Below are 13,779 nucleotides of genomic sequence, written 5' to 3'. Positions count from 1 at the left end.
TTTGTCTCATTGCTTTATATAATAAAAATGAGTAATTTACTTAATTAAACTAATTAAAGATGGATACTATCAATTGTTCTAAATCTGAATACACTACAATTTTATTCTTTAATTTTTTTTTATATAAATCGTGGCACTTCTATTAATTTTTTTAAGAAAAAATATAAAACCTAGAAGAAGACCACAATTTATACTTTAAATTTGCATGTATAAATATTGTACTAGTACATATTTTAAAGGTGTTAGAAATGTGACATTTTTTTACATGAGGACCCTACGATTTACGTTGAAATTAAAATCATGGACAAATGAGACAAAATTATAGGCGCACAAAGCATAAGTAATGATGAATGATGAAACCCATAAGAATCTACTATTTATGGTAAAAGATGTGTAAAACATGTAAAGCACCAACAACTTATACATCACTTTTTTCTTGACATGTCATTCTCGTTTAATTTACCTGTGATCATAATAAATTAATTACTCTCCAGATATTTATCTTGGACAAAATTAAAGCTATGCATAAATCGTTGGTTCCTTATATATTTTAGGCACCTCTTACCACAGATAGTATATTTTTTATGGGTAAAAATTCAAGTGCAGTCGACTTCACGTAAAGTTGATAGTTATGAGCAGTTAGATGATTTAACTAATTTGACTAAATTTTCATCTAACAGCTCTCAATCATCAACTTCACCTAAAGTCGACTGCACCTGAATTTTCACCTTTTTTATGGGTTTCATTCATTTTATTTAAAATTACCCATAAACCCACTACTTATGCTTTGTGCACCTATGATTTTGTCTCACTCGTCCATGATTTTGGTGAAAACTCAATTGCAGTCGATTTCACGTGAAGTTGATAGTTGAGAGCCATTAGATGAAAATTTAATCAAATCAGTCAAATCATCTAACGACTCTCAGTTATCAACTTCACGTGAAGTCGACTGCACCTGAATTTTCACTTTTGATTTTGACATAAATTGTGTTGTTCTATCTCATGTGAAAAAGGATCACATTTCTCACACCTTTAAAATATGTAACATTACAACGATTCATACATATAGATTTAAAGGTGAAAACTCAGGTGAAGTCGACTTCATGTGAAGTTGATACCTGAGAGCCGTTAGATAAAAATTTAGTCAGATCAGTCAAATTATCTAATGGCTATCACGTATCCACTTCACGTGAAGTCGACTGCACGCACCTGATTTTCTACCAAATTTAAAACATAAATTATAGTCTTCTGCTAAGTTTTATAAAAAAAAATTTAAAACTAATAGAAGTGCCACGATTTATATAAAAAGTTAAAGAATAAAATTATAGTGCATTCAACAAATTTAAAACAATCTGATAGTATCCATCTCCAACTAGTTTAATTAAAAAAATTACTCTAAAAACTATCATCAACAAAAATTTTAAGTTTAATGTTGATAATAATATATTACAATATAAACAAAATATATTGAAATGGAAGACAATGACTTAGTATAAGCAATTAAAAAATTTTGGTATTTTGGTGATAAGAAGAAGAAAGGTATTGGTGGTGGAAGAAAAACAAAAGCCATATAAGAGCTCTAATAATATTGTGGAAAAAACACCTAACATTCATGATAATACTTGAGATATGAAATTGCATTCTAGACAAGAGTATTTATAAGCTCATTTCATCTTAAAAAAATTACTATATTTTCACCTAACGCCGTAATCATGGATAGATACATCAACATGTATAATATTAACGTAAATTTGATTCTTTATTATTAAATTAGTATAATTATAGTATAATCTCCTCTATATATAACCTAAAAGGAAAATAGTCAAACCCAGATCCTTTATAAGAATAATAAAAAAAAATTATTAATTACTGAAGATTTCTTTCTATTTTTTTGATCATCATATAAATTTAATTGACTTTGTATACGAAAAATGAAATTGGTAATCTATCTATCTATAGTATAAGAGAAAATGATAAAATATTATTTTAGGTTTTAATATTTAAGTCAAATTTTAATTTGGTCCCTAATGTTTCAAATGTTCTAGTTCCGTTTCAAAAAATTTTAAATATATTCAATGTTTTTCTACCATTAAATTTAACATTAATAGTTAATAGAATAAGTGACGTGGACGTTAATAACACTACTAGTTAAGTCATATCTTCTTCTATGTATTAGTAAAACATAACCAAAAATCCTCTTGTATCACGTCTTTTCCTTAATTTTCTTTTTGTACAAAACTCTAGATACTAACAATCAATGATCAACATTTCGAAATCAAAGAAAAATTTGTTATAATCATTGGTGAATCGATTTTACTTATATACTAAAATCGAATGCTATTACCTTTTTAATATACGAATTGTTTGTGTCAAATTTAATAGTAGGACAACATTAAACCCGCTTAAAACTTTTTTAGGATTGATATAAGATGTTTGAAAGTTTTTAAAATTAAAATAGGACGTTTAAAACGTTAGGGACTAAATTAGGATTCATTTCAAATGTTGCGGAACTAAATGATTATTATGAGTATTTTAATGAAATGGATTAAAGAATATTTAAATTTTCGGCAGCTCGCAATCTTTTCAGCAATTTTTCGACAGTTGGCCACTCTTGTAGCAGTTCTGTCTGGATTTCCTTCCGACAGTTCCGTCTGCATTTTCTTGTGGCAGTTTCGTTTGCGCTTCCTTCTAGCAGTTCTGTCTATATTTTCTTCCGGCAGTTCTGTCTGCGCTTCCTTTTGGCAGTTCCGTCTGCGCTTCCGTCCGGCAACTCCGTCTACATTTCCTTTTGGCAGTTCCATCGCGCTTCTTTCCAATAGTTTTGTCTGCACCGTTCTATCAATTTATGTATTTTTTTTCATTTTGTTGTTTTAAATAAGTTTCAAACTCAAGTTGTCACTTAAGTTTGAGGGGGGGTGTTCGAGCATAATTAGGATCAATTAAATCAATTAGCATTATTTAGCATATCTGAATATTTATTATATAATATTATGTCTTTATTATTTCGATTCTCTTAGCACCTATAAATACCCTTCTATATTGTATCATTCCATACAACTTATTAAATATATATACAAATCATTTTCTATTATTCTCTTTTAGAAAATGTTTGTGTATATTCAAATTGTGTAGAATGATTCATGTAGAAGGGTATTTATAGGTGTTAAGAGAATCGAAATAATAAAGACGTAATATTCTATAATAAATATCTAGATATGTTAAATAATGCTAATTGATCTAATTGATCCTAATTAAAGCTCTAACATCCCCTCAAACTCAAGTGATAACTTGAGTTTGAAACTTATTTAAAACAACGAAATAAAAAAATGCATAAACTGATAGAACGGGTCCAGACGGAACTACCTGAAGAAAGCGCAGATGGAACTACCGAAGGAAACGCAGACGGAACTGCCGGAAGGAAGCGCAAACAGAACTGCCAGAAGGAAGCGCAGACGGAAGTGTCACAAGGAAACGCAAACGAAACTACCACAAAAAAACACAGATGGAACTGCCACAAGAGAAAAGCGCAAACGAAACTGTCAGAAGGGAACGCAGACGGAACTGCCACAAAAAAGTGCAGACGAAACTAATACAAGGAAAGCAGACAAAACTGCCACAAGAAAAGTGCAGATGAAACTGCCGCAAGAGTGACCAACTGGTGAAAAGATGGTGAACTGCCGGAAAATTACTGAAAAGTGACAAAGTGTGAAAAGATGGCAAACTATCGGAAGGTGACGAAAAACATATAGTTTCTCCATGAGAATAAGTAAGTAATGAATGAGCTAATCGATGAGATGAGAAAAACATCAAAGCATTGACAAAAGAGAAGGAAAAAAATGACACTGAAGAAAAATATGAAAAATATACTATTTTTGGTAAGAGGTGCATAAAATAATTCTTAATTTATATTATATCATTCCATACAACTTATTAAATACATAATATCCTCCTCAAAGAAGAAAAATACGGTGATTCCACCAAAAGAAAATCAATCTATCCCCCTCAAAGAAGATACTATAGTTTTGATACGATGTTAGAAAAATTAAGAGAGAACAGTAGATAAAGGATTTATGTCTATTCAAATTGTATAAAATGATACAATATAAAAAAAAAATATTTATAGGTGTTAAGAGAATTAAAATCATAAAGACATAATATTCTATAATAAATATTCAGATATACTAAATAATACTAATTGATCTAATTGTTCCTAACTATATTCTAACAGAAATAATAACAATAACAACGAAAAATTAAAGGAAAGGGAAAAAAAGGACAAAGATACTGTATATTTGACCATTATTTGAATTTTGAAATGCATAGTTAATTCAAGATAACAAGTCTAATCAAATAGTTAATCTAAGCTGCGCTCATTAATCTCTTAAAATATTCAATGTTATGGCAAGCATCCCTAAAGGAATCCATGGTGGAGTTGATGTCTTGGCCTTGGATGGTAGAACGCTTATTTTTCTGAGCTTGGTGCCATGATTGAAGGGTGATATTACGGATGAAGAGATCACATGCCTTGGCCAAGACAACCGGCACCTCGGCCGAGATCCGGTCAACGTCTTCTTCGACCTTCATCATCTTCCTAACGCGAGCGAGGGAGAACAGGCCGCTTTTGAAGTCGCTAGCCTGTTCCATCCCGCGGCGTTGGAAGGACCATAAGTTCTCAATCTCTATTTGATGCTGTTGAGTACTATTTTGGTTTCCCATTGTGTTAATATTAATTTGTTAGTGTGTTTTTGAATGGGAGAAGATGAATGGTATGCATTTTATATAAGTTAGGGTTCTTGAATTGATTGTGCTTGTTAGGAGATACATACACATGAGGTGGAAATGAATGAAAATAATTATGTAATGAATGAGAGATATAAAAGGATATGCATGCACTCTTGCATGGTGATTTCTTTAATTTTGTTGCAACTTGTTTTGATTACTTAATTTTTTGTTTCTGTCTTTGCATGTTAATTAGATTAACAATTTTAATGGTTTTCATTCCGCACATATATGTATGCAATACCATTGATAAGCCTTATGCCTATCCCCACGTTTGATTTATTTAAAAAATATAAAGAACCAATTTTCAATTAATTAATATTAATTAATTTTAAAATTTAAATTTATAATTTAAAATTTATAATAAAAATTTTATAATTTAAATAAAAAATTTAAAATAAATAAATAATTTTAAAAAAATTAACTGATATTAACCGAAAAAAAAGGTTAATTTCCTTATAGCATGCACCTCCTTTCATGAGATTTGTTGCTATGATCAAATTTCTTACTTAGTATAACGTTAGTGCATTTATTATATCTAGTGCAAGTTAAATAACTCGATAGTTATGTTATAACTCAGCGTTATATATTACAATCAGACTTAACAGACTACATCTTGCAATAAAATCGTCTGACCAGGTATTATTATTCATTAACGCCCAATAAACTGCTATTCAATTCAGATGATCAACAGTAACGTAACCGACTTAGTTCACGTCACCTATAAATGTATGATATCTCATGCATCCTTGAAAAAGGAATTTGAATTTAATATACTAACTGAAGCATCGGAGTGCCTTTGCAGGTACACTCCCCCCATTTTTGCTCGCTCTCTCTACAAGCGTGTTACAAGCTCGGACTCCTAGAACTCACAAGTTCGGTGTCGAAAGCTATATTCGGTGCCATCACCAGGAGTCGAGTTTCCTCCAAGGTATTCATACAAGAATAATTGGCGCCCACCGTGGGGCCGAAGATATAATCCTTTTTTCATTTCATCGGCCTCAATGTTTCCACCTCCAACTATGGCTGATCAACTCCCACCTACACCAGCCAAACTCCTTCAGATGGTAACTGAGTTGCAACAAGCCAACCAGTGCATGACGGAGGAGAATCAGCGAATGGCAAACCCGATTGTCGAGCTAACCAATGCTCGGATTGAAAACAACAACGATGATCGCCAAGAGCGAACCGAAGAAGCCGAGCATCAATCTGGTCCGACTCACGTGTCCGAAACTGCTAGGAACAAAGGAGCTCAGCTACACCACAACGAAAAAGCTTGGCCAGAAAATGAAAACACTGTACCTGACGATCCTGTTGGACCATTCACAGTCGAAGTGATGAATTTCGAACTGTCCAGAAGGTTTACCTTACCGACGACCTTAATTCCCTACGACGGGATGGGCGATCCAACAAAATATGTCAAGAAATTCAGATCCATCATGATAGTAAATGGTGCATTTGATAAAGTTTTATGCCGTTGTTTTTCTTCTTATTTAGATGGTCCTGCACTTGATTGGTTTTGTTCTTTGCCTGCAGATTCCATTTCCCATTTTCAGGATCTTGCAAAGCTCTTCAAGGAGCATTTTGTTGGCTCGGCCATCTACCTGCATGATTCTGATTACCTGAACACGATCAAACAAGGTCAGAACGAGAGCCTTAAAGACTACCTGACTCGCTTTACAAAAGTCGCCATGAGTATTCCCGACCTCCACCCCGAGGTGCATCTACACGCCCTCAAAAGTGGACTCCATCCAGGCAAATTTCAAGAGGCTATTGTTGTAGCCAAACCAAAGACTTTGGCCGAATTCCAAGAAAAGGTGAAAGGAAAAATCGATATCGAAGAACTCCGACAAGCTCGAAAAGTTGACAAACCACAATATAAGGAAGGCGAGAAACCACGGGACAGTAAGAAAACTTTCAAACCCACTCGCCGTTATGAGTCGTATACTCAGTTCAATACAAAGCACGACGACATTATCAAGGAGATCTTAAATTCCAAATTAATCAAGCCACTGCGAAAGGCCGGCAACTATCCAGACTCAAAGGGTACAGACAAATTAAAGTACTGCACTTTCCACCAGAAACATGGACATACCACTGATGAGTGTGTCATTGCCAAGGACCTGTTGGAATGACTAGCTCGGCAAGTTCACCTCGATAAATACATCGGAGGCTATATGCAACGACGTGCCCCTCCCACTGGCGATCACAACTCGGCAGGACAGCACAGCTGAGACAAAGAAAAGGTGAGCACAAGCCATCCTGAACAACCAAGAGGAGTTATTAAATGTATTTCTGGAGGTTTTGCAGGAGGAGGCAGCACAAGCTCGGCGAGGAAACGCTCTTACCAAGCTATGTTATCAATTGAAGCTAGTCCGAACAATCCTCAAACGCCTCCACACTTCCTACAGATGACGTTTCAAGCCTCCGACTTCAACACAGCTACCACGAATTTGGATGACCCTGTTTTAATCTCCACTCAATTAGGAAATCTCCTGGTAAAAAAGGTACTACTCGACTCGGGGTGCAGTGCAGACGTCCTCTTCTATTCAACATTCCAGAAGATGAAGTTAAGCAACAACATGCTACAACCTTCCACTGGAGACCTGGTCGGTTTTTCCGGTGAAAGGGTCCCGGTTTTGGGATCTGTGTGGTTACAAACCACACTCGGTGAGGTTCTCCTATCAAAAACTTCAGATATTTAATATTTAGTAGTTGACTGTTTTAGCCCTTATAATTTGATCCTTGGTCGATCTTTTTTGAATAAGTTCGGCGCTATTGTTTCTACAATTCATCTTTGTGTTAAGTTCCCTTTGCAGGATGATACTATTGTAACATTCACAATGACACTCATCAAGCCAGATATTGTTACAACAATAGTTTCAAAAGACCCAACAGAAATATACATGCACATATACACAGCATCACCAATCAAGACGAATTCCAGTTATGGCCTACCTTGATCCAAGGGCGGACGTTCTCGAATGACCCACCCCAACGGAAGACTTACAAAAAATCTATTTTGCAGATAGCTCGGAATAATTCACCTACGTGGGATCTACACTAAGCTCGGAGGGAAAAACCTCATTTCAAGCATTTTTACAACAGAATGCCGACCTATTTGCTTGGACCCCTGTAGACATGCCAGGCATCGACCCATCTGTAATTTCTCATAAGCTGGCATTGGATCCCTCTGTCCGACCTATATCACAGAGGAAAAGAAACCTCGGCCTTGAACGAAAGCAAGCCTCCCTGAAAGAAACTAAGAAGCTTATCAATGCCGGCTTCATACAAGAGATCAGATTTACGACATGGTTGGCAAATGTCGTCATGGTAAAAAACATAACGGTAAATGGCGCATGTGTGTTGATTTCACCGATCTCAACAAAGCATGCCCAAAGGATTCCTATCCCTTACCATCTATTGATTCTTTAGTAGATAATGCTTCGAGCTATAAAATCTTAAGTTTTATGGATGCATATTCTGGTTATAATCAGATTTTAGTGCATCCATCCAATCAAAGTAAGACTGCTTTTATTACTGAATATGGAAATTACTGTTATAAAGTTATGCCATTTGGTCTTAAGAATGCAGGTGCAACATATCAACGCCTCATGGACAAGGTATACGCCGCACAAATCGGCAAAAACCTCGAAGTTTACGTCAAAGATATGGTAGCCAAAACAAAGCTCGGCAACAACCATCTGGACGACCTTGCAAAAATATTCCAACAAATCCGAAAATATAACATGAGGTTAAACCTAGAAAAGTGTGCCTTTAGCGTGCAAGGGGGCAAATTCCTCGGCTTCATGCTTACCAACCGAGGAATCGAAGCAAATCCGGAAAAATGCCGAGCTGTGTTGAATATGACAAGCCCACAAACTATCAAAGAAGTCCAACAATTAACAGGGAGACTTGCTGCACTCTCCAGATTCCTCCCTTGCCTAGCTTCTAAATCTTTCTGTTTTTTCCAAACACTAAAAAAGAAAAAAGCTTTTCATTGGACTGATGAATGTGAACAAGTTTTCATAACTATAAAAGAAACTCTCTCAAAGCCACCTATTTTACAAACACTTACAAACACCCATCCAAGGGGAACCACTCTTTTTGTATTTATCTATCGTTGACTGGGCTATAAGCTCTGTTCTTATTGTAGAAAGACAAAAGCAGCAACTGCCGATCTATTTCACTAGCAAAACTCTACAACATGCCAAACTTCGCTATTCGAAGATTGAGAAGCTAGCTTTAGCTTTCGTGTTCTCGGCCCGAAGACTTCGGCCATATTTCCAAAGCCATGTCATCTATGTTCGCACAGATCAGCCCTTACGGCAAGTCCTTCAAAAACCAGAATTAGCTGGCCGACTAGTAAAATGGTCGGTTGAGCTCTCCGAGTTCGACATCCGATATCAGGGGAGAGGCCCCATAAAATCTCAGTATTTGGCATATTTCATTGCCAAATACACAGTTCCAATCTCCACCGAAGACTCAGCCCAATGGTCTTTGTACGTAGACAGTTCATCTAATCCACAAGGCTGTGGAGCTGGAGTTTTACTTGAAGATGGAAATGGTAACATCATAGAACAATCTCTACACTTCTCTTTCAAATCAAGCAACAATCAAAGTGAGTACGAAGCTCTCATTGCCGGCCTCAAGCTCACCGCCAATCTAAATATTACCAAAATCAAGGTATATTGTGATTCCTTGCTCCTCGTATAACAGGTAAATGGCTTGTACCAAGTAAAAGATCCTTTACTATCCAAATACCTTGCTATTGTTCAAAACTGAATTTCAAAATTTTCTAAATATGAAATTCAACATATACCTCGGGAGAATAACAGCCGAGCTGATATCCTATCTAAGCTCGCCAGTACTCAAACAACTACATCATCACTTTATCAATCCATGCTACTTAAACCAAGTATAGAACTAATAGAAATTCTAAATGTCACACAAGATGCAGATTGGAGAACACCTTACCTAGACTATCTCAAAACTGGAATATTACCAGGCAAAATCGAAAATACTTGGCACTTTTGCCGACAAGCTTCATTTTTTGCAATATATAACAATTTCTTATATAGATGAGGATTTTTTTTGTCCTTTGCTTAAATGTCTCTCTAGATTAGAAGCTGAACTTGCGCTGGCCGAAGCACATGAGGGAATCTGTGGCACACACCTCGGAGCCCGAAGTTTATCCTCGAAGATACTCCGAGCTGGCTTCTTTTGGCCAACATTGCAACAAGATTGTAAAACAAAAGTAAAAGGCTATGACAATTGCCAGAAGCACAGCCCGATTACACACCTTCCAGCCGAACTCCTTCACAGTTCCGAGGTAAGTTGGCTCTTCAATCAATGGGGGCTCGACATCCTCGGTCCCTTCCCTTTAGCTGGGCAGGTAAAATTTTTAATAGTAGCAATTGATTACTTTTCCAAATGGATAGAGGCACAACCTCTAGCAAAGATCACGTCACAACAAAGGTTTCCTTTGTATGGAAAAATATTATTTGTAGATTCGGCATACCTCGGCACATTATCGCTGATAATGATCGCCAATTTGCCGATCATAAATACACCTCCTTTTTGCAAGATTTAAAGATCAGACAACATTTTTCATCAGTAGAACACCCGTAAACAAATGGCTTAGCCGAGACTGCAAACAAAGTTATCCTACACGCTTTGAGGAAAAAGCTTGACAATGCCAAAGGTCTCTGGGCCGAATTAGTACCGGAGGTCGTATGGGGGTACAACACAACGATCCACTCAACAACAAAGGAAATGCCTTTCCGACTGGTATATGGTTCGGATGCAATGATACCAGTCGAGGTCTCCCAGGCCTCACTCCGAACTCAAATGGCCGACCATACTACAACAGATATAGCTCGTCAACACGACCTAGATACCATTGAAGAGATTCGTTCTTTGGCAGCAATTACACACCGAGCTATGCAACAGCATATAGCTTGGCGATACAATCAGAAGCTCCATCCAAGGTCCTTTCAACTAAATGACCTAGTGCTTAGACGAACCGAACAAGCTCGAAGGCCCCCAACCCATGGTAAACTAACAGCAAACTGGGAAGGTCCCTTCCAAATCATTAGGTACTCGGCAATAGAGCCTACAGACTAGAATCTTTGGATGGTAATACTCTCCCAAACACTTGGAATGTATCATCTTTAAAGTTGTATTACAGTTAGAATTCAGGGACAAGCGAGTACTCTTTTTCCTACTCACGAGATTTTTTCCACAAGGGTTTCGCTCGAAGAGGTTTTAACGAGGCTTGCCTACTTGCACCTTTGTAACCAAAGGTCCATAAATACATACAACATTTTATATTTTTAATTTACTCTATCCTGCTTTGAGCATCTTTAATTTCTTTCCAAATTCAAGTAATTACTCTGCCGATCTATATCCATAATCAAACAAATCGGACTTGACCGATCAAATATACAAATTGCCGATCTATATCAGACAATCCTATCCTTTCAATTATATCTTCATTAGATATACCCATCAAACAACTAATGACTAAGGTCAATCAATAATATACAAATACATCTTACTACTCTCCGCATTACTTGCAACTTTTGCAAAATAGCAAAACTATCATTTATCTTTTTGAATCACAATTCACAACTTGTGGATTATCAATCCATCCTAAAATTCAACTAAGGTTCCAAACCTACAGTTTCAAACAGCATCTCTGTAGAGATGACTAACCAAACAAACATCACAGTTGTATGAATTACGCAATTGATTCAAAATAACTACTAAAAACAATCCATACAAGCTCAAACGCAATATTATCTAACCATCATCAAATATATTGCCTTTTCTTTTTCGGTAAAGCAAAGGAAAAAACAGTCAAAAGCTCACCAAGGAGCAAAACAGTTTACCAACTACTACTATTAAATGTCTCAAACAAAAAAAAATACTATGATCAAAGCAAATATATTACTGTTCCACATTCTCATCCTCCTCTTCGGCAGCTCCAGTATCGTCCACCATAACTCCATCTCGAATGAACTTTCCCGGATCCATCTAGGAGAAATAGACCTCAGGAACCAGGAACTGGGCTTGAAGAGAAGCTCGTTCAAATCCTTCAACAAACGAGTCAAGAATCATTGTTTCTTTTCTCTTTTCCATCTCTTTCAATTTTTCCATAACCTCAACCATCCGAGCACTCATATTGGAGAGGTCAGATTCTTTCTTCTTCACGTCCTCTACCTCCTTCGCATAATTTTTCTTAGTCAGCTTCAATTCTTTCTCAATCTCAGATAGCCTGGTTTCTAGTTCAGTAACCTTAACATTTTTTAGCTCCAGCTCCTCCTTCAATCTCAAGTCTTGTTTTTGTTTGGCTACTTTCCGATGTTTTTTCTCTTGACTGCGCCCTAGGCTCGCCAGCGGAAGACCTACCACCTTCAACATAGAAAACACAACAAATATATATACAAATGTATATCAACCTAAAACACAAATCACAAAATAAAATATACAAATACCTGCATATATTGATCAATAGCAACGTCACCAACTTCCTCCGCCAGAGTCACATCCGCCGATGTCTGACAAACTTCGTCGGCAACAACCATATAGGAAAAATCCTTCCTCCACAGTGACGAGCCATCAATCTAATCGGCAACGTCATGCAACTTCTTCTGGTTTTCAAAAAACCCTTGAATTTCCTCCATTGGGACCTCATCACTAACATCCTCGGATTCCTCAGATAAATCCACCACGTCATGTTTTCTTTTCTTCAAAATCACTTTTACTCTTCTCGGCTTGGGTTGATTCACCTCGCCAGCACCAACAACTTTCTTGGCTTTTGAGGTCAACCCCTCCTTATCCAATTTCTTACTCTTCACCTGAGCTCTAAGGGTCGCCGCGGAAACCCCAGGATATTTTCCTCCTGAAATCAAACAAATCAAATAGTTAACACAATGTTTCGGTTTTACTCACACCACAGCATTTAAAAATCTCACCTATATAATCTATTACTGCCTGCCTATTTTCATCCCATTGCAAAAGATCAAACACTGACATCAATTCCTTCCGATTAACGGCTTTCACTAAATACTCAATGATGCACTCATTTCTTGCACTAATGGTTTCTGGCCCCAAAATGTTCAGAGGCTCCGAACACCACTAAATCATAAACTTTTCCCCTAAATGCACATCCATATAAAACGGGAAGTCTCCCTCAGCATTACTAACCTTCACATACATCTCCTTAAAGTTTTTAAATGACGACTTATAAAGCTTAAAAACCGCAAACCCATGCGAACTATTCAAGTTCATCCAACCCCCTTTCTAAACACCTTTAGCTTGAAACAAATAGAAAAACAACTCCACTAAAGGTGTCTCTTCCAGAAACTCCATTAGAATTTCAAAATTGCGAAGAAACACCCAACATTGGAAGTCAGTAAAGGAAAGCTTTACCCTCAACTCTTCCAACACACTACTGTACATGTAAAAATACTCAAATCCCTCCCCCCTGTGAAATACACGGTCACTGGAGGAACAGGGAAGCAACTCCAACCGAACCCCAGAACCACCCCTCACAATCAAACTCTTGTCTATTTCCTTCACAGCATCCTCATCTAAGAACAGAGACGGATGCTTCCTAATGTCTTCATTTGACCAATCGTAAGACCAATCTATCTTTTCTTTTTTTCTCTTTTTCGAAACCCATTCGCAAAAAGAAACAAATGAAGAAGACTAGAAGTTGAAGAAAGTACAGAAAAAATAAACCATACCTCTTTTGCTCATGTTTTTCCAAAGTGCCTCTGATATCAAACAAAATCTTTGTATCAACACTGAAACCGTTTGGATTCCAAAGCTTTGAATTAAAACTTTAATACTATTTTGGAATCCACTAACCATCCCATTAGTTACCTCAAGAGTAATTATGTGCATTAGAAATACGCACGTCCCTTAATGGCCATTTAAAGTTGTTTTTTCTCTCATAACAATTAAATTAAATTATTCTTTTAATAAAGCATC

The 13,779-nt window shown here is 36.5% G+C and overlaps 2 protein-coding genes and 1 long non-coding RNA gene across 3 annotated transcripts in view; 2 read left to right on the top strand and 1 right to left on the bottom strand.

Moving 5' to 3' along the window:
- The window catches only part of LOC110266158, a 21,820-nt gene extending 17,676 nt beyond the window's left edge, over positions 1-4,144 (top strand). Inside the window, exon 3 of the long non-coding RNA XR_002353151.1 lies at positions 4,134-4,144. This is a non-coding gene — a long non-coding RNA (uncharacterized LOC110266158). The remainder of the gene's footprint in view (positions 1-4,133) is intronic.
- Positions 4,360-4,716, bottom strand: LOC107611788 (nuclear transcription factor Y subunit C-1-like). The gene has a single exon (XM_016313682.1). The coding sequence runs from the start codon at positions 4,714-4,716 to the stop codon at positions 4,360-4,362; it is 357 nt and encodes a 118-aa protein (XP_016169168.1).
- LOC107611787 lies at positions 5,802-6,914 on the top strand. Its single transcript, XM_016313681.1, has 2 exons — positions 5,802-6,231; positions 6,316-6,914. Exons 1-2 carry the CDS (start codon positions 5,802-5,804, stop codon positions 6,912-6,914), a joined length of 1,029 nt encoding a protein of 342 aa, XP_016169167.1.

Source organism: Arachis ipaensis, chromosome B08 (assembly GCF_000816755.2).
Source record: "Arachis ipaensis cultivar K30076 chromosome B08, Araip1.1, whole genome shotgun sequence".
NCBI lineage: Eukaryota > Viridiplantae > Streptophyta > Magnoliopsida > Fabales > Fabaceae > Arachis > Arachis ipaensis.
The sequence above is the reverse complement of the archived record's forward strand: the minus strand, read 5'-3'. Positions and strand labels throughout refer to the sequence as shown.